Here is a 27,880-nt window from a genome sequence, read left to right on the forward strand (position 1 = left end):
TCTTAAGGACATGACTTCAGAGTATCTGCTACACAAAAAGGCTTCTAAGAATCTCAAAGATGTCATCTCAAAGCTCCCTGTTCCTCTTTCTAAAGAAAAATGTGGTCTATCCTGGAGACATTTACGGGTGTGGCTTTTTGTCTCACAGAAACAATAATAATCACAGAAAGATTAGGGCCTTTTTTTAAGAGCATTGTGTTGCCCCAAAATTAAAACCAAACCAAAATTTGGAGTTTCCTGATGACCTAGCAGTTAAGGACCCAGCCATTGTCTCTGCTGTGGCTCAGGTTGGTGCTGTGGCATGGATCCAGTCCCTGCCTGGGTTCTTCCATGTGCCATGGGCATGGCCAATAACTAAACAAAAGAACCCCAAACAACCATTTACTAGGACTTAAGGGACAGAGACAGTTCAAAAGAAAAAGACCCCTTGCAGCCTCGACCTTTTACAGGTGTGAATCAGTCTGAGAAATCTGCTCAGCTAGTTCTTGTAAAGGAAAGATGGTTCAGAGTGTAGAGCCTAGAGCCCAGAAGGCAGAGCCTAGAGCCACTGGCAATCACTTGTAGGGATGATGACTGGAACGCAACAAAATTTCTCTAGCTCGTGAAATTATGTGCTTTTTATTCCTCCTTTTTAAAATAAAAATGTCTCGGCGTTCCCGTCGTGGCTCAGTGGTTAATGAATCTGACTAGGAACCATGAGGTTTCGGGTTTGATCTCTGGCCTTGCTCAGTGGGTTAAGGACCCAGCATTACCATAGGCTGTGGTGTATGTTGCAGACGCCGCTCGGATCCTGAGTTGCTGTGGCTCTGGCGTAGGCCGGTTGCTACAGCTCCGATTAGACCCCTAGCCTGGGAACCTCCATATGCTGCGGGAGCAGCCCTAGAAATGGCAAAAAGACAAAACTAACTAACTAAAAATAAATAAATAAATAAATATGTCTCTACAGTTATTTTCTGTCTTACCATTAAACATTGGGTATGTTTGAAAAGATAACCTGTCTCTTTAATTCACAAGTCTTCAGACTGAGAGAATCATGCTCTAGTTATACAAAAGAACACCAAGCCTCCACTAAAGACTGTACTTTCCATATTTATAGTGTGTTATCTGTATTGTATTCCCATATTTATAGTGATATATTTATAGTTTTGTCAAACAGTTTGCAAAAAAGAATGATAACCAGTTTTTGTAAACACAAATATATTACAAATATCTATAGGAAAAAAGTCTTAAAGTATATTTATCAACTTCTAGCTTTGGGTGATACATTTATGAGATAACTTTCTAATTTTTTTTCAGCATTTTGTAATTTTTCTGATAAACACATATTACTTATATTTAGACAAGAAAAGGGTTGTTTTTTCCTTTCAAGCCTATTCTGCACTTTTAAACATGTAAAATGCATTATAAAATTAAAAAATAGATCCTTCTTATATTGGCTTTCTTTAAAAATATGAAATGGACTTGCAGATTTCTCTAAGTAATTAAAAAAGTGCCCTATGTGTATAATTAAGTTCCCAAATTCTTCATATTTTCAAAATATAATTATCCCAACAAATATAAAACAGAAATCTGAACCAAGTGCACAAAGAAATTCTGGTAGGACATGATAAATATTTTCAAATTTCATGAATTTTCTACATATATGATCATGCCCTCTCTAAATAGAGATAATTTTATTTCATTACTTCTGGAAAGTTGTTGTTTTTGTTTTTGTTTTTTGTCTTTTTAGGGCCACACTGGCAGCATATGGAAGTTCCCAGGCTAAAGGTTTAATCAAAGCTATAGCTGCTGGCCAACATCACAGCCACAGCAACGCGGGATCCTTAACCCACTGAGCATGGCCAGGTATCAAACCCAAATCCTAATAGATACTAGTCGAGTTTGTTACCACTGAACCAAGATGGGAACTCCTGCTTTGTTTTTGTTTGTTTGTTTTTTTCAATTTTCTTGCCTAATTGCCCTGGCAAAAACCTCAGTACAATATTGAATAGAAGTGATGAGGGTAAATATCCTTTTCTTGTTTCTGTGGCAAAGCATTAAGTCTTTCTTTCACTATTATTCATGATGTTAGCTGCTCATTTTTTTTGGTAGATGACCTTTATCAGATTGAGAAAGTTCCCCTTCTATACCTAAGTCAGTTGAGTGCTTTTTTTTTTTTTTTAAATCATGAAGGGATGTTGGTTTTTGTCAAATTGTTTTCTGCATCTATTGAGATGATCCAGTGTTTTTTGTTTTTATATTATTTAAATAGCTTAATAGACTAATCAATTTGCAGTTGTTAATTCTGTTTTGCATTCTTTGGATAAGGACAAAGAGCTTTGTCATGGTATAAATTCTTATGCTGGATTTGATTTAATAGTATTCCATTGAGAACTTTTACTAAGGAATATTGGAATGTAGTTTTCTTGTGATCTTTGTATGGTTTTGGTTTCAGAGTGTTACCTGGTCTCATAGAATTAGTTGGGAAGTATTCCTTCCTCTTCAATTCTTTGGAAAAATTTGTGAAGAACTTGTGCTAATTCTTCTTTAAATGTTTGGTGCAGTTTATTACTGCAGCTGTCTGGGCTTTTTTTGATATAAAATTTTTGATTACAAACTAAATCTATTAAGTTGTTATAGTCCACTCAGATTTTCCATTTCTTCTTGTGTCAGTTTTGGTAGTTTTTAATCTTTCTAGGAATTAGTTTATTTTGTCTATATTGAATATTGAATATTGTCTGTATTGAATACAATCTTTCATAGTATTTCCCTAGAATTTTTTTATTTCTTTAAAGTCATATTAATGTTCCTTTCCTGTCACTGCCTCCCCTTACCTCCCCCCTCAATCAGTTCAACTAAAAGTAAAGATCCAAGTTTTGTTTTTATTGATTTTTCTGCATTGTTTGTTATTCTCTACATCATTAATTTTCACTCTAAGCTTTATAATTTTTTCTTCTTCTATTAGTTTGACTTCTTTTACTAGCACCTTAAAGTAGAAGTTTAGACTACTGATTTGAGATCTTTATTCTTCTATCAATGTGTGTCTATAGCAATAAGTTTCCCTGTAGAAACTGCTTTAACTGAGTTCCATACATTTGGTATTTAAAAAATTACTTTCTAATGTTCTTTTAACTTTTTTGTAACCCATATTTCTTTGCCCCATTGCTTATTTAGAAGAGTGCTCTTTAATTTCCATTATGTGTTAATTTCCAACTTTCCTGCTCTTACGTTGATTTCTAATTTAATAACATTGTGGTCGAAGAACATAATTTGTGTGATTTCGATACTTGAAATTTTATTGAGGGCTGTTGTGTAGCGTAGCATATACCTAAAAGTGTTCCAGGTGTACTTGAAAAGAATATGCATTCTGCTCTTATTGGGTAAAGTGCTGTATAGATATGCATTAAGTCAAGTTAGTTTATAGTGTTGTTGAAACCTTCTATGATGTCACTCCTCACAGGTGCATCCTTGGGCATGTACACAGTCAGTCTGGGATGACAATGGTTTTAGCAGAGATCTTTTGATTAGCCTCCTTTTAATTGTTTACCACAAAAATAAATCTCTGTTGTTTTCTAGAGTAGCTTTATCCTTTAACTTCTCCTCATTCTTTTCTAAATAAAGTCCGTTTCTTTAGGGATAGCTTCAGACCTCTTTGTTATGCCTAGCTTCATGCTCTAGGTAAAAATCTCTGAACACTTTATTCTAAAGTTCAGTGTGAGGATATTGGCCCATTTCTCTTGGAGTGATACATGTGTTTTTTGTACAAGGATTTGGTAAGTGAAGAAAGTCTTTGGTCTTCGTGGCTTGCTTCTCCTGATATGGAACCTCTGGCCTATGAACGAGTTGGGCCAAAGGCAATCAGGGCCCCAGTGATTGTATCCTGACACACCAGGAGTTGTATCTCCACCCTGTGAGTGGGAACTGGATGAAGGAAGGATGCTCTAAACCTTTTGGCTACAGTTACCTGGAAGTTAGCCCCTTCAAAACAGAGTTGAAGGGAATGAGAAAGGTTGATGGCTTGCTCCTCCCAGGGAAGTATTGAGGAGGTATTTCTGGGGATTTGATTTTTTTCATAGTATTGCCTGGAAGCCAGAGGGAGGGGAAGCCCCATCTTTTTGGCCACACCTTCTTGGAATGGAACTTGGATGCTTAGTTTGCAGGGGGAGAGGGGGTGAGTCTCAAGTGTAATGGAATTCTTGCCATTCTTATGAAGAGTCAGTGCATTTCCTCGAATAACTGTTTCTTCACTTGCTGTCTGCTTTTAGACATATTTCTAGAGATTTTTAAATGTTTCTTTATTTATTTTATTTAAAAAATAATTGTTGCTATACATTGTTATCAGGAAGTGGATTCATAGAGCTCCTCATGCCAACATTCCAGAAGTGGATCTCTCCTACAATATTCGTTTTAATTTGCATTTCCTCAACAACTAATTATGTCGAACACTTTTTCAAAGGATTATTAAGGTCTTCTGCTCTTTTTTGTTGTTGTTTGTTGTTTTTGTTGTTGAGTTGTTTTGACCAAACTGAGTTGACTATATAGACCAATAAAGAGAATTTTGACATTTTAATAATATTGAGTCATCCAGTCCATGGATATGGTATACTTCTTTATTTACTTAGGACTGCTTTAACTAGTCATTAGTACTTTGTATACAATTTTTAGTGCCTTTCGCATCTTTTATTAGATTTATTTCTAGGGATTTAATTTTTTATATTATTATAAATAATATAGTTTTTCAAATTTTATTTCTCAATAGATTATTGCTACAATACATAAATACAATTTTCTCTCACATATTGCTGTCTTAATCTAGCAACCATGCTCAATTTACATATTTGTTTTAATCATTTGTGGACTCTTTGGGGAGTTTTTTGTATATAATCAGTTAATTCTGCCACTGTCATTTATATCTTTCTCCTTCAATTAGTTTTTGTGCTCAACTAAAATGCTGATTATTCTACTTTTTGTGCTCAACTAAAATGCTGATTATTTCTTTGTTGGTGTACATTTCTTTTTAATGTTTATACAAGCAAACCAAAAAGATTCAACTGTGGTTCACTGAAGTAACTGGACACTTCATTGTCATATCTAATTGAATCCAGAATATAACAATATTGGTGGCAAAAACTAAGAATGACTCAGACAAAAGTTTATTTAGTTCAACCAAAAACTTCCTCTGTACATCAAAGCTCAAGATATTTGTTTTTCTGGCTTGGATTTCCTGATTCCCGTGTTATCTTTAGTACTTTTTATTTAATGTGTTTCCTGTAAGGTTTATCTTTAGTTACAGATTTATTACCAATTCCTAGAAAAAATTATATTTTCTTACTCCATTCCTCTTTTTTTTCTTTTTTCTGAAATGCAATACTAGCTGCTTCCTCTACCATGTGTTAATATTAACTAGAAGAAGTTCAAATTTTCCAGTCATTTCCAATGATACAATCAATTACAGCCACTAAAAGTCTCTCCTTATTTAGGCCAAAGGATTTGATGACCCTTAGTCCCTTAATATAATGATTACATTCTATAGCTTGATAGCTGTGTATGTAAACTATCTGAGTCAACTTGGAGAGGATATTTTGTAACATATGTTATCAGCAAAATTCAGATAACATAATTTTCACAGTAGACTTTGGCTCGGTTATCATTTAAAAATTATTCTTGTGAAGAATTGCAAAAGGTATATATATTCCTCTAGTTGGAATGTTAGCTCAGTGAGCTGGGATTAAAATCAAGGACTACACTGGCTCTGTGCCTCGTGTAAAGATAGTGTTTAGTAAATACTTTTCAAGTGATTTGATGAAAGATGTCATCCCAGAACCAGTCAAGTGTTCTTCATAAATTCAAGGGAATCCTCTTTTCTACTATGTCTTCAGAAGAACTTCTAAATTCCCTGGATTCTTTTGATGCAAGAGAAGATGATGTGTTTCTGGTTTCCTATCCAAAATCTGGTAAAGCTTATTTTAATGTACTTTTTAAATGTAGAAGTACAATAATAACAATAATAATACATAAAATAGTAATTTTTATCAAGCATTTATTTTGCAGTATTTTCCCACAGGAAACTAAAGTACCTTAAATGCTTATTTTAATGAAAAAGTTTGACATTAGAAAGCAAAAACATGGCTTTGAGAAAATTCGACTGGAGAAATTAGTTGCTACACTCTTGTTTCTTTTTTCGTGAAGATATATAGATGTTGATATATATAATAAGCATAATATCTATAACATTATAAAGTTCTCTTCATACTTTGAGCCAGGCATAGTGATAAATGGTTTTTGTTCAATTTACATGTAACGACTGAATTTATATAAATAGGTAAATGTTGGAGTTCCCGTCATGGCGCAGTGGTTAACGAATCCGACTAGGAACCATGAGGTTGCAGGTTCGATCCCTGCCCTTGCTCAGTGGGTTAATGATCCGGCGTTGCCGTGAGCTGTGGTGTAGGTTGCAGATGCGGCTCGGATCCTGCGTTGCTGTGGCTCTGGCGTAGGCTGGCAGCTACAGCTCCGATTCGACCCCTAGCCTTGGAACCTCCATATGCCGTGGGAGTGGCCCAACAAATGGCAAAAGACAAAAAAAAAAAAAAAAATAGGTAAATGTTTTCTTCTGGGCTAATAACAGGTGGCGAATTTATACCATATACAAACAACCATATGTAAGGCTTCCACTATACATATTAGCGACTGTAAATTGACACTTCCCACTAGCTGCCAGGAGGGTCCCTTTTGTCATCACAAAATTATGTATTCTCTCTTCTTCATCAGAGTATATCAATATATTTAATTAAAATAATACAGTTACCACTACCTCATGAGTCACTTTTACAGGATTATTATAATTATTAATATTTGACTTATTATAGTCTAAAATAGTCTTAAATTTAAAGCATATAATGCAAAATAGAACACTAAATAACTCTAAATATTTATTCAACTGTAAATTTGTTAATATTGGGTCTAATTGGGATTACAATGAGATAAATGGAAACTAGGCCCAAATTAAACTCTTCAGGGACGCAGCTTTCAAGTTAGCCAAACATCCTCCCCACCTAAACTTCTACTTTTCCACTCCAATTTACCACTGTCTACAACACTGGAGCACATCCTTATTTGTTTGGTGTAAACATAGAATGGTGTTTCTTCCAGATATCGTGGTAGCAGGTTTGCATCTCCATGGTGTTTGCATATAGCATTCTTTCACTGTTTGAATGCTTTGGTTTGCACAACTACTAGGGGTTGGCATATAAACAAAAATGAAATTCAGTGCCTGTATTCAAGGAGGTAAATGGGGAGACAGCCATGAGTACAAGCAATGGCAACTCTGCTCTGGTGTGGGCTGCTTCCAAGGGATGGACAGGGTAAGAAGTTATGAGAAGCGAGTGGGGCCTCAGAAGACAATTTCTAAAAGAGCAAGATGCATAAGCTTGCAGGACCAGTAGGAATCATGAATGGAAAGATCTGTGTGTTTGTGAATTGGAGAAGATACTACAAGTGAGTGGCAGCATAGAAGAGTATTTCAATCTGAGAAAATGGCACATGTGGTTTTCATAACTCTTCACCCTGTTTAAAATGTGACTCTTCCCGTAAAATGCATCAACGTCTCAAATGTTTCAATGGGTGTCAAGAGGGAATAATAACTGTTTATACTAAAATTAAAGCATTCATTGCTTTTCTAACCTCATGCTAATTTTCTATACTCATTTCACTGAGTGTCATTTAATTAAAAAAAGGCATTCCATTTTTATTTTCTTATGAAGGCACTCACTGGATTGCAGAAGTTATTGAGAACATTCCCAATGCTAGGATTACCCTAACACCTCCTATTGAACTGGGAGACATCTCCAAATTTGAAGAGCTAAAAACATACAGTGAGAGGAGAGTTATTCCAACACACTTGAGCTATGACATGCTACCGATGAATATCAAACAGAAACAGTGCAAGGTAAGTTCAGTGCTTAAGGGCAGAGGCATAAGAGTACACAAAACTGGACTTGGATTCTTGGTCTGTCACTTTTAAGCTGTGTGACCTTTGAAAATTGCTGATGGTGTCTGAGCTTTGGTTTGCTTAATTAATACAGAAATAGTAGCATTCATCTTATACTATGTGACAAAGATTAAACAAGATAGTGCATGTATAGGTGTTACCACAGTATCTAGCTCATAAAATTTATTTTATTATCTTTCATTAATGAAAATCTGAATATTACATTGGCATATTAACCGTAATTACACTATGTGATGTCTCATTCTATTATAATCTGGTTCGAAGTTTTTAATTTTATTTATTTACTTATTTATTTTGCTTTTTAGAGCCAAACCCGTGGCATATGGAGGTTCCCAGGCTAGGGGTCTACAGCTGCTGGCCTACACCACAGCCACAGCAATGCCATATCTGAGCCGCTTCTGTGACCTACACCCAGCTCAAGGCAACGCAGGATCATTAACCCACTGAGCAAAGCCAGGGATCGAACCCACAACCTTGTGGTTCCTAGTCAGATTCATTTCCACTGCGCCACAATGAGAACTCCAAGTTTTTTTACTTTAAATATTGGTGTTTAGAGAAAGGAAAATTGCCTCAATAATATTATTAATTACTTATTTTTGCAAGAGACTATACAGGAAAAGAATAAAAAATAAATTGTAATATAAAACATTAAAGAATAGGAGTTCCCATTGTGGCTTAGACAGTTAAGAACCTGACACAGTGACCCTGAGGATGCAGGTTCAATGCGGGTTAAGGATCTGGCATTGCTGCAGGCTGCAGCATAGGTCACGATGTAAGTTGAATCCTGCGTTGCTGTGGCTGTGGTGTAGGCCTGCAGATGCAGCTCCGATTCGGTCCCTAGCCTGGGAACTTCTGTATGCCACAGGAGTGGCAGTAAAAGGAAAAAAAAGATTAAAAAAATAAAACACTAAAGAAGAGTTAGCTCGAGACATTTTTAAAGTTCTCACATTATTATTTTTAAAGTAACATAATTTAAAAGAGTATTTTCTATGTTCACATATTTATTATTCAAATTTATGTTTCCATGGAGAAATGCATATGGAATAATGTTAAGTAGAAAGCGTATCTTAAATCCATATATACTGAATAATCTCAACTTAGTTAAAATATACATATACATGCATTTTAAAAGACTAGATGTAAATATATCAACATGCCAAGTGGTTTTCTGCAGTATGGCATTAGGGTTAAATTTTAACTTCTTTACAGATGTCTGTATTATGAAGAACTTTAAGCTTCTGTTTTGATCAGAAAAAAAGGACCATAGCTGTAAAGCAAAGGCAAGATATATGTGTCCCCTGTAAATAATTTCCCAATCATGAAGCCTTTTTAAACAATGTCAGTCATATTCTAAAAAAACAAAACAAAACAAAACAAATAAACAACAAAAAAATTCAAACAGGAGTTCCCACTGTGGTGCAAGGGGATTGGCAGAATCTCTAAAGCACCAGGTCTCAGGTTTGACCCCAGGCTCAGCATAGTGGGTTAAAGGATCTAGCGTTGTCATATCTGCAGCATAGGCCACAACAGCGGCTGGGGTCTGATCCCTGGCCTAGGAACTCCATATGCCTTGGGGTGGCTAGAATATAAAAAAATTTAAAAATGCAAAACAACCCTCCCCCCCCAAACAACCCTAGCAAATGTGCATAAATCAAAGCAGATCATCCAGGGATTATAACTCTATGACTACAATGTCTCTACCGATATCATCTACTCTTCCAAAATAAACACAAGCAGGGGCAAATAGCATGGATTTTTACTTTTATTCCAAGTAAATCTATCAGAACTGGTGAACATGTACTAACCTGATTACACTTTCACCCAATCGAACATTTTCATTTCAAAGTGACTGTCTCTAAGACACAGAGAGGAGTCTGGGCAGCTCAGTAATCTTTACTCTGGGCAATGCAGTAAGACTGATAACAAGTATTACCAGAGATTAAGCTGGGTTTATAAACATTACAACCACGACAAGCATGGATGTTTTTTCTTTCATGAGCAAAGAGACTGAAATGCAGAAAGTTTAGGGTGTTTCTCAAAATCATCACACTTAACAGTCCAGCCTTAAAGTACAGTCCTTTCAGTATCACCCTTAATGAGAACTGAGACTGTCTAGCTGTCCCTGGTCTCCCAGGAGGATGACTTGTCCTCTGTTGCTGACGGCCAAGCCCTGAGAACTTGGCGTCTAGACAAGCCTTAACTGCACCAGCCGTCAGATAGAGTTCCTCCTCCGATCTTTCCCTATTGGCTTTTTTTTTTTTTGGCTTTTTGGCTTTTTGCCATTTCTTGGGCCACCCCCACAGCATATGGAAGTTCCCAGGCTGGGGGTCGAATCAGAGTTTTAGCCACCGGCCTACGCCAAAGCCACAACAATGCGGGATCCAAGCCACGTCTGCAACCTGCACCACAGCTCACAGCAATGCCAGATCCTTAACCCACTGAGCAAGGACAGGGATCGAACCCACAACCTCATGGTTCCTAGTCGTATTCATTAACCACTGAGCCATGATGGGAACTCCTCCCTATTGGCTTTTAACCCTATTTGGCCTCCTATATTTTCTTCCTAACTTTGGTCTCTCTTTTTTCAATGTTTCCAAACTTTCCTATCTGAAATTTATAGCTCATTGGATGACATTTAGTTAATATTTAATTTTTCCCTAGAGTACTATTCTACTTCCCCTTCATATCCCTCGATCCCCCTCTCATATTTTTTTATGATTTCTCAGAACACATTCTTAAGAATGTATTAGAATACATCCTTGTATGTGTGTGTTTGAGTGTAACAGACATATGACATTATATTAGTTTCAGGTGTACAACACAGCAGTTCCACATTTGTGTACATTGCAAAACAACCACCACCATGATCATGTAAGGTCTATTTATCATTCGTCAACCTACATAGTTACAGAATACAATCTTTTAACCCTTTTGGTAAAATATGTATTAATGGGTTCCATGGTCCTTCCCACCAGATCATACTGATATGTAAATCTGAGGATTCTCCAAAGGTCCTTAAAAAACTCTTCTCTGTACCCCCTCCCCCCAAAAAATCTCCAACTGGGTGACTAAAGCTTAATATTCTGCCATGTATTCTTTTTGGTTGATACAGTAGCTTTTCAAACTGTTGTCTCTGAGCCTTGGGGTTCTGCAAACCTGCCCAGGAAGCCTCAGGCAGTGAGAGAAAGCCTGCGGTGCTGGGTTGCTCCATCATTATCTCTTGGGATGAAGAGAAGATAATGGTGGGGGTAAAGGTGGCTCTTCATCCCCATGTGTCATGGTCTTTCCGTATCTTTCCAGTTAAGAGGAGCAGGTGCTGTTCAGGAGGGTCACACATAATACCTGGACTATGAACACAGTAGGGAAAGATAGTTACGTATTAAACATGACTCAGTAAATTCTTATCTAAGAAAATGTGTCCACCCTGATTTTCAATGAAAATGCAAGTAGAGTATTTGATACTCATGCCATGTTGACCATGACTGAGGGCAGTCCTCTTCCATCCAGGCTTCTCAGACTGGTTTCCTGAGGTTTCTTATATGCACCTGCACTCTCTGTCCTTCCTCATAAAAACCCTTGTCACACTGCACTGTCAGGAGCGTGTTTTAATTATCTGTTTCCCTCACCTGACTGCAAGGTTTTTGAAGGCTGGAATCACTTCTGCCTTGCTCATTATTATATTCCTTGCCTCTGGAACATTGCACACTACCTAGTATACAGTAGGTACTAAATAAATATTTATGGAATCAATTAAATTGCATTTGCAGTATTTGTGTAAATTGGGAGGATATCTCAGAGTCCCTGCTCTTTGGGAAATTAACTTGTAGAAAAAGGAATTCTCAAACATTAATCTTTCTATAGATAAGAATAATTTGTAAGAAATCTTTATTGTATGTAAATCATGTTTCATAATACATGGCTATTAAAAAATTATTGTTGTCCTACAAATGAGTAGGGGCTTCTTATATCTGTCCCTAAAATGATAGGATCAAACAGCACATAAATTCAAAAAGTACAGTCAGTATTGCCTGGGAACTTGTTAGAAATACAAGATGCCAGGACTCAACTTCTGAATCAGAATTTGCATTTTAACAAGATCCAAAGATAATTCTCATGCACCTTGAGTTTTCAGAAACACTGGTCTAAGTCTGTGTTTAACAATCAGCTGAAGCTGCCAAAAAAATATGTGACTTGCCTAAGTAAGTGTTTTAGGAAATGTTTGGTATTGGGGCTATTTCCATCCAAAAATAAATGGATTTTTTTTAACAGATTATCTACATCATTAGGAATCCAAAAGATACAGCTGTTTCACTCTTCCACTACTACAGAGATAACCCTAATCTCCCCAGCATTGAAACCTGGCATGAATTTCTTGAGCTGTTCCTCAGAGGAGACGGTAAATATAACAAAGTATTTTATTCATAAAAGACAGGGAATATTTCTGCTCAAAATGAAAGCATTTTCCAAAAGCTCAAATGGATCCTGACTACTTATAGAAATACATTTGACTAGATTATTCTTTTGCTTCTTCTAAGCAAATTCTTTCTCATTGATGGGTAGTACATATTAGTCATGGCTTATTAGCTGGTTTTAATGTCTTCAGAACAGAGGTGAATTCCGATCAAGCATTTACTTTTTTTCATATACCATCAGTCTTCTCAGTGAAATCTGTATTCACTGATTGGAGCACAGTGTGATACAGCTGAAATATGGACAGATAGCTTGAAACATGCCTTCTATATGCCTGCACCAAAAATAAAACAAGACAAACAGGACACCTAGACACACAAACCACCAATTCCCCAGCTATAACAGATGTGAAAGAATCCATCACCTTGACACTTGGCGGGAGGTGATTTATCCAAAATCACCACAAATGATGCATCATTTGAAGGAGCTGCCCAGAAGCACCTCTGGGGGGTTAATTCTTCCCCCCTGACTTAGTGGTGTCTGAAGCATTTCAAAACAAAACAAAACAAACAAACAAAACTTCCCAAGGCTTTCATTAAACAAAAATAATACACCAAGATCAGAATCTGGAAGAGGCATGAATTAGAAATGGTGTATTCCCAGAGGATCCTCTCTCTTACTGGGCTTAATTGCCACTTTCACTATTTTACTTAAAAATTGTTAAGATTTTACTTGTTAATTTAAGAGAGGCCACAGCAAGAGTAAGCTTCAATGAGGACATTAGAAACTCACTTGCAACAGGATTTATTACTTCGTTTGGAGAATATGCTGTGCTCACACTGTTTCAACTCCTCTTTCTATTTTCTTCCCTGTCTAAAGGGGCATATTTGGTAGACTCATCAGGTTTCAGGAATGACAGGTATCTTAAAGGTCATCTGGTTAAAACATCCACCTGATGTTTGAATCACCTTTACAATATCCCCAAGAATTGTGGAGGCTAAGCTTGAACTTAACCTTGACCATAGGTACACACTCTGCACTCCTGCCCCAAAAGTAACCCATTCAACATTGGTACTATTAAGATGTTTTTAAAAATCTTACCATGTGATATAGATTGTGTGCATACCACATGATACAGACACTCAGCTAAGTGCTATGCAAACACGAACTCATTTTATCCTTACTAGAACACATGAGGTAGATGTTATCATACTCATTTTACAGGTGAAGAAAAAGCAGACCTTGGGAGGCCAAATATCTTATCCACAGATGCATAACTAATGAGGAGGAGAGCCAAGATTTAATCCAGGTGTTAGCTCCAAAATTGTTGCTCGGACCACTGTGCCAATAACTCAACCAGAAAAAACAAACAAACAAAAAAAACTGTCCCCTCCCCACACCCCCGATCATTAATTCATCTTCCACCTGATAGCCTTCTAAATATTTGAAGATAGTTAGTATGCCTCACTCTGCCTCCATTCCATTTTTGGAATAAGCAGAGTTTAAATACATAAATTATTTTTTAAAAACAGATCTGCAGTCTTCTTTTCCTCAAGAAAAGCAAAGCTGCATTCATCTCCAGTTATTCCATCCAGACTGTGGTTCACCACCCCTCTCTCACCACGGCATGATATCCAACTTGGCGACATCACTATTGTTTTGCAGTGCCCAGAAGGCAAGCATCATTTGGGTGTGGTCTGAGTAGGGCCTGATCCTGTCCTAGAGATTCTTTGTCTATGAGGGCAGCCACAACCCAGGCTACAGGCTGGGAAGCAACCGGCTGCCACAGACCTCTGTGACACTGTCAGGAGTCATGGCAGAATATCTGGGGAGGGCAGAGTGTAGTCGGAAAAAAATATTCCAGGTGATTCTTTCACACCATCTTTGGTGAGTTAATAATGATTCTACTTGTAAGTATCCTATAATCAGGTAATTCAGGGAGGGCAAACTCTGTCACAATTCAGTCACTGAATCACTAATGCTTTACTTAAATTTATTTGCGTGGGAAGTTGCCTTTTTACGATTTATAAAATAGGATGATTTTCCTGTGTGTGTGTGTGTGTGGTTATATGTATGTGGCTGTGTTTCAGGGATGTTCTTCAGTGACTTTTTGAGGGGAGGGTTATTTCTCTTGCAAAAGACATGATGCAGTAGAAAGAACAGGCTATGGAGAGAGTTCTCTTGTGGTGCAGGTGAAATGAATCTGACTAGGATCCATGAGGATGTGGGTTCAATCCCTGTCCTCGCTCAGTGGGTGGGATCTGGCAGTGCCATGAGCTGTGGTGTAGGTCTCAGACATGGCTTGTATCCCACCTTGCTGCGGCTGTGGCATGGGTGGCAGCTATAGCTGCGATTCAACTCCTAGCCTGGGAACTTCCATATGCCTCAGGCGTGACCCTAAAAACCAGAAAAAAAAAACCCCAAAACAGGCTATGGAGACAGAAGAACTGGGATCAAGTTCTGACAATATTTTATTGCGTTTATGACTTTGGATAAGTAGCTTAACTGTTCTGAGGTTCAGACTCCTAATGTAGAATAGGACTAATAAAATTATCTATTTTTCAGAATTATTTAGAGGTTATAATTAGTAATGACTAAAGTTTGCAGTATAAATCTACTCATTCTATTAGACCTAGATGTTTAAAGACACAGAAAGACTCAAATTGTTTCCCATTAGGATGGAAATATTAGGAGCAGATATTTATCTAGAAAGATTACATTATAGCTGAGACATCATCATACCCTGTACCCAGTTCCAAACCATAAACACAAATACACATGATATGACAAGACAGGACAATAAAGATATATATATATGGCTACACATTTATCTAATCATCTGCTTTTTCTCTTTCAGTTTACAAATATGTTTTACTTTTTCAAATTATGTAACAGCTATAAATTGTGTTCTGGCAATACCCTGACAGATTAATAACACAATGAAATATTAGCATTTTACTTTTTCCCCCTCTAGCCCCCTCTCCAGTTTTGTATTAGAACTCTATTTCCTAGACCACTTCATCCCAGCAAGTTTTATTTTCTGCGCAGTTATCTATCATCAGAGTGGTTCTAGAAACTAGAAGCCAAGATCCTCATTATAACTGGATATAAGAGTGGGACACAGGGTTTGTGGGAAGCGTGGGAGGTTTGAAATAGCTGATATGAAGAAAAGGAGAATGCATTAATGCGGGACAAATAGGTTTGCCAGGCAGGCCCTTAAAGCTGGAAAAATGAATTTGCAGTGTATAAATACAGAGTTGTGGAAATTTCTTCCCCAGAACCCAGCTGTAAGGAGAAAGAGAAAAAGAAGATGAAGTGCTATGGTTTAACACTGGGTACTTTTCTGGTGATTGAAACAGACAATAACGGGACAAAAAAAGTTGAAGATCTTGGCAAGTAACTTATTGAGGGGATGAATAAAAGGAAGACAGTGAAAAAAATGGTCAGAGTAGGAGACTGTAGAAGCTACCTATTAAGATTTTGATTGAAATGCAGAATCTTCACTGACTATAGGAAAGAGATGAGAAGGCTGATTCCTGACTGACACAAAGATGGGTATATTTAGAGTATTGTATGCAAAAACTTGAGTCCCAAAGGAGCCAGCATTCTGTAGGAAGGAGTTCTGGACGTTGATAGGAAACAGTGAGATTTCTCACTCACTCTCCAGGCCTTAAAACACAGGTGTATCAGAAAGAGCAACTTCTATTTGAGGGCATTTCAAAGGAGTAATTCTGGATAGAGGGGCCGTCCAGGCATATGTTAAGAAGGTGGGCCATCCAGGCATATGTTGAGGAGGCCATCCAGGAGGTGATGGACTAATTCTATAATTACATGAAGACTGTACAGAAAAGCATTTCCCATAAAAGGAAGATTTCAAATCTGTTTTGGAAGCTATACTTTCTTTAAAGCCATAGGTCTACTAATGACCTAGCCTATGAGGATTCTGATTAAAAAATGAACTAAAACTGTAATTTCCTATATTAGTAAGTAAGTGACATTCAGCCAATTTCTTTAGATTCTTTTGTCTGGCTTCAGTCCTTTTGGAACAAAGTGGAGAATGAATTAGTCAATAGTAGAATACCTGGCTCTCAAATTATGATCAGGATATTATGCAAAGTTTACTCTTAAGTCTATTTAGGGTATTTTGGAATGTAATATCCTGCTGAAAAACTCTTAACGGCAAGGTCAGCTGTACCTAATCACTGGGTATGACACAGGCCGCTAAGCCTGCTCAGCCCCTGGCCATAGAAGCACGTGCTGCCCTAACAGTATTAAGAGCTTCCTTAGCATTAGCAACTCTAGGCAGTGACATTCATCATGAGGGCTGGGCTGTGGCTACTGAGGAGAGGTGGAAAGGTAGGTTGAGACTGTGCATGGTCTGGGGGTATAGAGACTTCTTAAAATTCATGAGAGAAAATCAGTCTTGCTCCAACCATGTGTTTTGTGCCTGGGAAAAAGTTGTTCATTCTTAGAAGATAAACTTCTTAACAGTGATATGGTAATTCTAAGATAAAGTATTATGTAAGTCACTAATATAGCAATGAGATTGCTAATAACTGAAGATAGTTTCAGGGCAGCTCTTTTAAGCACCAATTCTTATTATACAGCCCTCTGGGCCCATGGAGTAGAAAACTGAGCTGACTCTGTAATGAAACCACTTTAGTCCTGGAAATTCTTGTTTTAAAAATACATTGTGGTCTCCCCCTGTATCCACCTCCGCACCAGCCTCCTTTCCTTCCTCAAGAGCTGAAGTCATGAAAAATTGTGGTTAGTTTGGAGTTAATTAAACTTCAATTTATTCAAAGATTCAATGTCATAAATATATACTATCATGTCCAGAAGATCCTAATGGGCTTAATAAATTTTTATTAAATGAATCAACAGTCATCAGATCATTAGAAAATTTCCAGAACAGTAGTTCCTTTATGATTGAGGCATTAGCTAGTATTAAATCTTTATATGATAAGGAAATGTTGATGAAAAAAATAATCAATAGTTTAAGAAAAAAGTGGAAAATTTTATTTAAGCCAATCTGAAGATTAAAACCTGGGAAGCAGTCTTTCAGAAAGCTCCAAGAACTTTTCCACCCATTAGAGGACAAAGTAGGGTTATATCAATTGAGACAAAGAGTTGTACATCAAATGACATGTTATTGATAGTTTACACAATCCAGATCTACATGTACAGAGTGAGTCCTAAGTCACTGTAACTTTTTCCAAGATTAAGAGAGAATGTTATCTCCTAAGGAGGTCTGGTTAATGCAGATGCACAATGTACCCTATAGGTGAGGGAGGAGGCCCAGAGGGGCAGAGAAAACTTTTATGTTTAAATTTTTCTTGTCTTGCCATAAGATAACAAATTTTATTTTACCAATTTCTTGCTTTTGATCATTAATCTTTCATTAGAAAACATTAGGCTTCAAATATTTGGTCCCTTGATGCCAGGGTGGTTGCTTTCCTGGCCTGGGTCCACCATGTTCCTTGATGTCAAGTATTAATAGCCTGATTCTTTCCATTTTTGGGGGTGGCTGGTATACTAGTAAGATGTCTGGCAGAGAGTAACAGTCAATTCCAAGTTGTCCAATAGGACTTATGCCAATTTGCCTTACAGGTGCATTGCTCATGTTCATTAATTTATTGGGCACCATAGATATGATAGTTTCAAGTTTTTTAGATATCATTATCTTAGTAGAAGTTGGTGATACACAACTTTAGAGGCAAGAAACTATTACTTTATAAGTTACCAAACTGTAATTACAATTCCCAATAGGAATAACAATGTCATTAGTAAAGATTGAAGCCAAGATCCTCCTAAACCAAACCATTTTCCTAGTATTTCCTTTAGGAAACTGAGAAGAGGCTCTTTCACAGGGGAAATTTGATCCTTCATGTGTCATAAGACAAATTACATTAGAAGACTCATCAGATATAAAAATCCAACTTTCAGTATGTATTATAGCACCAAAACATACTAGATTTTTTAGGAGGTCTGTATAATTCCTAGAATACTAATAATGTTTACTCATACAATATAACCCAAGAAGATTTATCACCACTCATCTGGTAATGCTTCCCATGTAATTTAACATACCGAATAAGGCTAATTAGTTTAATATCTTTCCTTGATAAGGAGAGAAAACAATGCTCTTGAGGTATTCCAGGGGCCCTTTGAAAAACCCCAAAGTTAGCTAGAGGTCAAACGAACTTCAATTAGAATTTGATCTTTGGGAAATTTGTCAAAAATCTCAAAGAGCTTTTCAAAACATTCGGTCAAATAGGATCAGAGGTCACTGTGGAATAACATTCATTTAAGCAAAATGAGAATAGAAGATTTCAGAAGCAAATACATAACTTTATAACAGTTACTTAAGAGGTATCAAAATTTCACAAATCTGTTATCAAAAGCAGATTAATATCCTAATAAAACTTTGCCCTCTTAACAGAGAGGAAAGTAAATTCTGGTTTTGTACCATTTTACCTTTAAGATGCATTTACTCAGCTAAATGTATTTGAATGTCAGTCCTGAACACACACAGAAATCCTTTTTAAAGATTTTTTTTTCACAAAACCTATAACTTTCTACATCCATATTAATCTGTGCCTTATTTTATTTTCCATTTAGAAATAACCAGCTTCAGGAGAAAATTATCTTCTTTTCCCTTAACAAAATGCATTCCATTCTTTATATCTTCTTTTCCTTGCATATAAAGATGTTTTCCTTTTTAATTCTTAGTAGTTTTAATTAAACAAGTTACCAAAATTCTGGAGAAACTATTTGAGGTAGACAGTTCTAAAACATACTTATCCCTAAATAATTCACTTGAAAACTCTTATCTGATTTACACTTAATTTCCTTAAAAGTTTCATTATATCAAGTTATTTTCTAGCTAACATTTTGTGACAGGAATAATAAGATCTTATTTCACTTCTAGTAGTTCTAGGCACAATAAAAAGGATTAAGCTTAATGTTGATGACTCTAAAGACAGGTCTGTATTAGTTAAACAAACAAACTGTTTTCATTTATTAAAAATTAATCCCAGTTTATGTGGTCCTGAAATTCCTTTGTTTTGGTTTCTTTTATAGTTTTGAATATTTATAAGTGCTTAATTTCCTTTAATCCAATTAAATAGAGCTATTTTACAAATTAATTTTGGAAATATTACACATCTACAATACACATATATGGATACCTACAAACACACAGACAGAGATCCTATCGTCCTCATTCCAAAATTTCAGCCATAAATCAGGTACGAAGCCCATCAGTTATAAAAGAATTTGGAATCAAATTGGGTTTCGGGCAGATAGACAAATCAAGGTCACCTGTTTAGATGGCTAAACCCCTTTTACTAATATTTACAGACAAGACTGACTCTTAAGACAAGTCAAGATCCAAATTATTTATCCCCCTTTCGTCGCTGTTGTTTTTTTCCCCAATGAATTATCTTCCTAAAATTTGCATTTTAAAAAGAGTGCCTAAATAAGAGTTCCTAGAGAAGACCAGGTAGAACATTTACCTCTCAAAGGCATAAGAGGAGAAGTGCAAGTTCCTCCTAGGAGGCCTTTTTTTCCTTAAAGGCTAGAATTTTTTTTCTCAATATTTATAAGCCTCTAGAGATAAACAAGGGAGATTTGGGGAGTGGCAAAAGGATTGGTGGGCTTTGGATTGTTTCCTGAATCACACTTCTTGTCCTGTAAAGACTAGATTAATAAAACAAGGACAGTTGCTTGTAGTTCCTCACAGAATTGGGTGGCCACCTCAATGATATCGAAGGACTAACATACTCATTCATCGATGTTGGCATGTTTTACTTTTCCTCATTTAGCTTAGGGGAGAGGACCAAAAAAAAAATCCTATCAGGATCTGAACATTTGAATTGGAGTATCAGGCTCAGTTTAGTCAGACCTGGTGGCCTCCCACCCTGGTAATTCATTTACAAAAACTCATGAGGAGCCTTCCTGAGTTTAAGAAATTCTTGGAGTTTCCATTGTGGCTCAGCAGGTATCTCCATGAGGATGCGGGTTCCATCCCTGGTCTCTCTCATTGTGTTAAGACTCTGGCATTGCTGAGTTGTGGTGTAGTTTGCAGATGTGGCTTGAATTCCACATTGCTGTGGCTATGGTGTAGGGCTACAGCTGCAGCTCCTATTTGACCCCTAGCCTGGGGACTTCCATATGCCATAAGTGCGGCCATAAAAAGAAAAAGAAGGAAAAAAATTCTTTAACTACAGCCCTCAGTTCAACCTTGACTCTTGACTTGAAGCTCACCTATTGCCTCAGGTGGTCACATTCCTGACAGTAACCATTTCCACTCTGTTCAGAGTAGAAAGATAATTCAGACAGAGGATTCCTAGAATGAGTACTCAAATAAAGGAGGGTAAATAGCACTTACTTCTATCTTAAAGAGTTTTTCCTGTTTTTTATCTTTCATTAGCCTTCTACAACACATCCTTCAACGAAGCTGCTTTGGAATTGTGAAGGCTTTGGGGGCATACCAATTAAAATAGGCACAACTCAAAAGATCCAAGGAACTAGCACTACAGATATTTCCCTCTGCTAATCTGATTTTAGAAAAGAACAAAACTCCTACCACTCTTGTTTCCACTAGACCCTGCAAGCAGGTTTCCTCAAGATTGTGAGATAGGGTAAGAACTGACCTTCTGCAGTTTTCTGTCTAACTGTACCCATGAAAATCAGTTTGGAAGTCCCCAAACAAGCCCCATCTGGGCCCTTTAAGGGCAGGTTTTCCTTTAATTCTCAGTTAAAGAAATACTTGCAAACATACATATACCCAGCTGCTATCCCTGTAGGTGCCATGTGGGAGCCATTTGGCCTTTAAAGGGCAATTTGCCTGTATCAATTTGGTAGCCTAATTCAGGTATGAGATATGACCTGGACAGCTTTCTGAGGACAGGGTGGTGGATTGGATATGTGCTGCTTCTGAGTCTAGATCCCCAAGTGTTATCTTTGGATCAGTTCAACTCTTTTATGTGTCTCAGTTTCTCCCGCCAACAGTCTAAAAGCACTATGGGTGCTCAGAGCATTAGATGATCAGTTTTTATGTCATGTGTCCCTGGACAAGCAGTATTTATTTAATCGTTGTTCAAGTTCCCTTATTCTTCAAGCTGAATAATTCAGTCTCTCATTTCACTAGTAAACGGTTCGTTTAGACTTTACATCACCTTGATTTTTTTCTGTTTAAGTCAAATGTAACAAAACCCCAGCCACCTCTGTTTCCCTGGGCATCCTGACTAGCTCTCTCTAGGTCCTTGCCTAGGAGATGCACTGGTGTGTCTTCTGATTCCAAGTCTTGGAGTTCCTGCTATGGTGCAGTGGGTTAAGAATCTGACTGCAGCAGCTTGGGTTGCAGAAGAGGCACATGTTCAATCCCCTGCCCAGCGCAGTGGGTTAAGAGATCCAGCATTGCCACCGCTGTGGCAGCTATAGCTCGGATTCAGTCTCTGACCTGGGAACTTCCAAATGCCATGTGTGAGGCCATAAACTTTTTTTTTAATTAAAAAAAATAAAGATTCCAAGTCTTAAGTAAAAGACAACTGGAATAAACTTTTTAGGATCATCACTTAAATGCAATAAGATCGGAATATCAGGAGAACTCACCAGAACATCTGAGGTGTACCAAGAAGCCATTGACCTATGGACCCATGTTGGTCCCAGGTGTCAGTTCCAGGTAGACTCCAGGTAGACTCCAGGTGCCCTCTGATATCCTGCCAGCCACACCATGCACATTGAGGAAAAACTGATCAATAGTCAATCTAAGAAAGAAGTGGAACATTTTTATTCAACCAACCTGAAGATTGTAACCCAAAACAGTCTTTCAGAAGGCTCTGATGATTCTTTCTGCCCCATAGAGGTCAAAGCACAGTTATATGAGTTTTTGAGACAAAGGGTTATATGTCAAATGAGGTATTGTTGACACTTCACACAATCCAGATCTCCATGTACAAAGTGAGCCATGAGTCATCATGACCCCTTGTAAGATTAAGGAGGAAGTTATCTCCTAAGGAGTTACAATCTTTTATGACCTTCAGAAGGGATGTTATCTCCAAAGGAGTTCTTGTGAGTGCAGGTGAACAGTACACTCTAAAGGGGAAGGAGGTCCAAACAGGCAGAGAAAACTTTTATGTTTAAATTTTTCTTATCTTGCCATAAAATGAATTTTATTTCAACAGAAGCATGGAAAGATGTATATGAGTATTTCAAATTACTATGTTTTATTCTTCAGATGGTCAAGCTAGTCAACTTTCTATGGGGACATGAAGTTTATGTTTTTAATCATCACTGCTTTAGAGGTTATTTTGCAAGATAATATTTTGCTTTTAAACCCTGGAGATGTTTAAGGCTGTCAATTTAATGAAAGAATAAAGAGATAATATCAACTACAGATAAATCCCTAAGACTGTATTTTTCAGCCTTGAACTAAGATCAGTGACGAATTTTTTGAGGAAGTTTATAAATATTTTCTACTAAAAACTTATAATTATGAAAAGCATGTCACTTTATAGGATGAAAATAATAAAAATCTCTTTGTTTCTCTATTTCTCCCAAGATCCAAAGTAGTTACCAGAAAACAATTCCTGGGAAAATAGGAATCTTTGTAGTTCTGCTGTCACTTCTGATGATTAAGGAATATTTACTAGAAGTTAGAAAAAAACCCACTGCTTAATTCAAAGAGTTGGCCATCCAGCATCATTCCTCAATGTTGTATTTAGCTGAAATAGTGAAATTGAACTCTCCTAAGGAAAAGTCTTTCACTGTAGAGTCTAATATGTGTGTGTGCCTCACTTTGACTACTTCACTGAAGTGGGAAGAACCCTGGGTTGCAAAGTTGTAAGTTTTAATGAAAGCTATTTTTTTTTTTGTACTTTAAAGTGGTTAATTTTATATTAATGTGGATTTTATCCTAATTAAAATAAAAGATACAACCTGAAAAATATGGATACACGGAAGTTCGTGCTTTTTTGAAATCCTCTGTAAAATTCTTTGTCTCACAGCCTGACTCTCAGTAGAACTTTAGGTAGACTTCAGTAGAAAGTTAGGCATTTGAAGGATGTGGTCTTTGACAAGGATATAAGGTACAGGACCTCCATACTTTTTTTTTCTTTAATGATTTGTTTTCTTTTCCATTATAGCTGGTTTACAGTGTTCTGTCAATTTTCTACTACATAGCGAGGTGACCCAGTCACACATACATATATACATTCTTTTTTCTCACATTATCATGCTCCATCATAAGTGACTAGACATAGTTCCCTGTGCTACAGCAGGATCTCATTACTTATCCATTCCAAATGTAATGGTTTGCATCTATTAACCCCAAATTCCCAGTTCAACCCGCTCCCTTCCTCTCCTCTTTGGCAACTACAAGCCTATTCTTAAAGTCCATGATTTTTTTTTCTGTGGAAAGGTTCATTTGTGCCGTATATTAGATTCCAGATATAAGTGATATCATATGGTATTTGTCTTTCTCTTTCTGACTTACTTCACTCAATATGAGAGTCTCTAGTTCCATCCATGTTGCTGCAAATGGCATTATTTCGTTCTTTTTTATGGCTGAGTAGTATTCCATTGTGTATATATACCAAATATTCTTAATCCATTCATCTGTCGATGAACATTTAGGTTATTTCCATGTCTTGGCTATTGTGAATAGTGCTGCAATGAACATACAGGTGCATGTATCTTTTTAAAGGAAAGTTTTGTCCAGATATATGCCCAAGACTGGGATTGCCGGGTCATATGGTAGTTCTACACATAGTTTCCTAACGTACCTCCATACTGTTTTCCATAGTGGTTGTACTACTTTGCATTCCCACCAACAGTGTAGGAGGGTTCCCTTTTCTCCACACCCCTTCCAGCATTTGTCATTTGTGGACTTACTAACGATGGTCATTCTGTCTGGTGTGAGGTGATATCTCACAGTAGTTTTGATTTGCATTTCTCTAATAATCAGTGATGTTGAACATTTTTCCACGTGCTTGCTGGCTATCTGTCTATTTTTGGAGAAAGATCTATTCAGGTCTTTTGGCTATTTTTCCATTGGGTTGTTGGTTTTTTGCTGTTGAGTTGTCTAAGTTGTTTGTATATTTTAGAGATTAAGCCCTTGTCAGTTGCATCATTTGAAACTATTTTCTCCCATTCTGTAAGTTGTCTTTTTTTGTCTTTTTGTCTTTTTAGGGTGTACCCCCAGCATATGGAGGTTCCCAGGCTAGGAGTCTAATCGGAGCTATAGCTGCCAGACTGTGCCACAGTCACAGCAATGCCAGATCCGAGCCGAGTCTGCGACCTATACCACAGCTCATGGCAATGCTGTATCCTCAACACACTGAGTGAGGTCAGGGATTGAACCCACAAACTCACGCTTCCTAGTTGGATTCATTTCAGCTGTGCCATGGCAGGAACTCCCTTTCTTTCTTTCTTTTTTTTTTTTTTTTAAGGTTTCCTTTTCTGTGCACAGCTTGTCAGTTCTATTAGGTACCATTCGTTTATTTTTGCTTTTATTTCTGTTGCCTTGGGAGACCGACCTGAGTAAACATTTGTAAGGTTGATGTCAGAGAATGTTTTGCCTATGTTCTCTTCCAGTTTGATGGTGTCTTATCTTTTTTTTAAGTCTTTAAGCCATTTTGAGTTTATTTTTGTGCATGGTATAAGGGTGTATTCCAGTTTCATTGATTTACATGTGGCTGTTTAGTTTTCCCAGCACCATTTGCCAAAGACTGTCTTTTTCCCATTTTATATTTTTGCCTCCTTTGTCAAAGATTAATTGAACATAGGTGTCTGGGTTTATTTCTGGGTTCTCTATTTTGTTCCATTGGTCTGTCTGTCTGTTTTGGTACCAGTACCACACTGTCTTGATGACTGTGGCTTTGTACTATTGCCTAAAGTCTGGGATTGTTATGCCTCAGGTTTGGTTTTTGTTCCTCAGGATTGCTTTGCGTCTTTTATAGTCCCATACAAATTTTTGGATGGTTTGTTCTAGTTCTGTGAAAAATGTCATGGGTAATTTGATAGGGATTGCATTTAATCTGTAGATTGCTTTGGGTAGTATGGCCATTTTTACAATATTAATTTTTCCAACCCAGGAGCATGGAAGCATCTTTCCACTTCTTTTCATCCTCTTTAATTCCCTTGATTAATGTTTTATAGTTCTCAGTATATAAGTCTTTCACCTCCTTGGTCAGGTTTATTCCAAAGTATTTGATTTTTGGGGGTGCAATTTTAAAAGGTATTGTATTTTTGTATTCCTTTTCTAATATTTCATTGTTAGTATACAGGAATGCAACTGATATCTGAATGTTAATCTTGTATCCTGCTACTTTGCTGAATTCATGAATCAGTTCCAGTAGTTTTGGGGTTGAGCCCTTAAGGTTTTCTATATATAGCATCATATCATCTGCATACAGTGACAATTTTACCTCTTCTCTTCCAATTTGGATACCTTTTATTTCTTTTGTTTGTCTGATTGCTGTGGCTAGGACTTCCAGTACTATGTTGAATAACAGTGGTGAGAGTGAGCATCCTTGTCTTGTTCCAGATTTTAGTGGAAAGGCTTTTAGCTTTTCTCCATTGAGTATTATATTGGCTGTGGGTTTGTCATAAATGGCTTTTAATATAGTAAGGTGTGTTCCCTCTATACCCACTTTGGTAAGAGTTTTTATCATGAATGGATGTTGGACTTTGTCAAATGCTTTCTCTGCATCTATTGAGATGAGCATGTGGTTTTTGACTTTTCTTTTGTTAATGTGGTGTATGATGTTGATTGATTTGCATATATTGTACCGTCCTTGTGCACCTGGGATGAATCTCACTTGGTCGTGGTGTATGATCTTTTTCATATACTGTTGGATTCAGATGGCTAAAATTTTGTTGAGAATTTTTGCATCTATATTCATCAAAGATATTGGCCCATAGTTTTCTTTTTTGATAATATCTTTATCTGGTTTTGGTTTTAGGGTGATGGTGGCATCATAGAATGTCTTTGGGAGTATTCCTTCTTCCACCTTCTGGAAAAGTTTAAGAAATTTGGGTATAAATTCCTCTTTGTATGTTTGGTGGAATTTGCCTATGAAGCCATCTTGTCTGGACTTTTATTTGTAGGAAGTGTTTTTATGACATATTCAATTTCATTTCTAGTGATCATTCTGTTCAGTTGATCTATTTCTTCTTGATTCAGTTTTGGTAGGCTGTAAGTTTCTAGAAATTTGTCCATTTCTTCTAGGTTGTCAAATTTGTTGGCATATAATTGTTCATAGTATTCTCCTATTTTTTTGTATTTCTGCAGTATCTGCTGTGATTTCTCCTTTTTCATTTTTTATTTTGTTTATTTGGGTTTTTTTCTCTCCTCTTCTTGGAGAGTCTGGCCAGAGGTTCCTCAATTTTGTTTACCTTTTCAAAGAACCAGCTATTGGTTTTATTGATTTTTTCTTTGAATTTCTGTTTTATTGATTTCCTCTCTGATCTTTTTGAATTCCTTCCTTCTGCTGAATTTAGGTTTTGTTTGTTCTTTTTCTGATTCATTTAGGTGTTGGGTTACATTGTGGGATTTTTCTTCTTTTTTTAGGAATGTCTGTATTGCTATGAATTTCCCTCTAAGCAATGCTTTTGTGGGATCCATAGATTTTGAATGGTTGTGTCTTCATTATCATTTGTCTCAAACTATTTTTTAATTTCCTTCTTGATTTCTTCATTGACCCATTGGTTGTTTAGTAGCATGTTGTTTAGTCTCCATGTAGTAGGTTTTTTCTCATTTCTTTTCCTGTGGTTGATTACTAGTTTCATGCCATTGTGGTCAGAGAAGATACTTGAAATAATTTTTATTTATTTATTTATTTATTTATTTATTTATTTATTTATTTATTGTCTTTTTGCTATTTCTTTGGGCCGCTCCCGTGGCATATGGAGGTTCCCAGGCTAGGGGTCGAATTGGAGCTGTAGCCACTGGCCTACGCCAGAGGCACAGCAACTTGGATCCGAGCCGCGTCTGCAACCTACACCACAGCTCACGGCAATGCCGGATCGTTAACCCACTGAGCAAGGGCAGGGACCGAACCCACAACCTCATGGTTCCTAGTCAGATTCGCTAACCACTGCGCCACGACGGGAACTCCTTGAAATAATTTCTATACTCTTAAATTTGTTGAGGTTAGTTTTGTGCCCCAATATGTGATTGATCTTTGAGAATATTCCATGTGCACTTGAGAAGAATGTATATTCTGATTTTTTTTTGGATGTAATGTCCTAAAAATGACGATTAAGTCTAACTTTTCTATTGTGTCATTTAGGGTCTCTGTTGCCTTATTGAGAGGATCCATCCATTGATGTGAGTGGGGTATTAAAGTCTCCTAATATTTTTGTGTTCCCATCAATTTCTCCTTTTATGTCCATTAGTATTTGTCGTAGGTATCTGGGTGCCCCTATATTAGGGGCATATATATTGACTATTGTAATATCCTCTTCTTGAAT

The 27,880-nt window shown here is 36.9% G+C and overlaps 1 protein-coding gene across 1 annotated transcript in view; it reads left to right on the plus strand.

Moving 5' to 3' along the window:
- Positions 1–5,788: 5,788 nt before the first annotated feature.
- The window catches only part of LOC125130407 (sulfotransferase 6B1-like), a 30,062-nt gene continuing 7,970 nt past the window's right edge, over positions 5,789–27,880 (plus strand). Inside the window, exons 1-3 of the mRNA XM_047785754.1 lie at positions 5,789–5,933; positions 7,743–7,927; positions 12,260–12,386. Coding sequence (XP_047641710.1) covers positions 5,789–5,933; positions 7,743–7,927; positions 12,260–12,386 — 457 coding nt within the window. The remainder of the gene's footprint in view (positions 5,934–7,742; positions 7,928–12,259; positions 12,387–27,880) is intronic.

Source organism: Phacochoerus africanus, chromosome 7 (genome assembly GCF_016906955.1).
Source record: "Phacochoerus africanus isolate WHEZ1 chromosome 7, ROS_Pafr_v1, whole genome shotgun sequence".
NCBI lineage: Eukaryota > Metazoa > Chordata > Mammalia > Artiodactyla > Suidae > Phacochoerus > Phacochoerus africanus.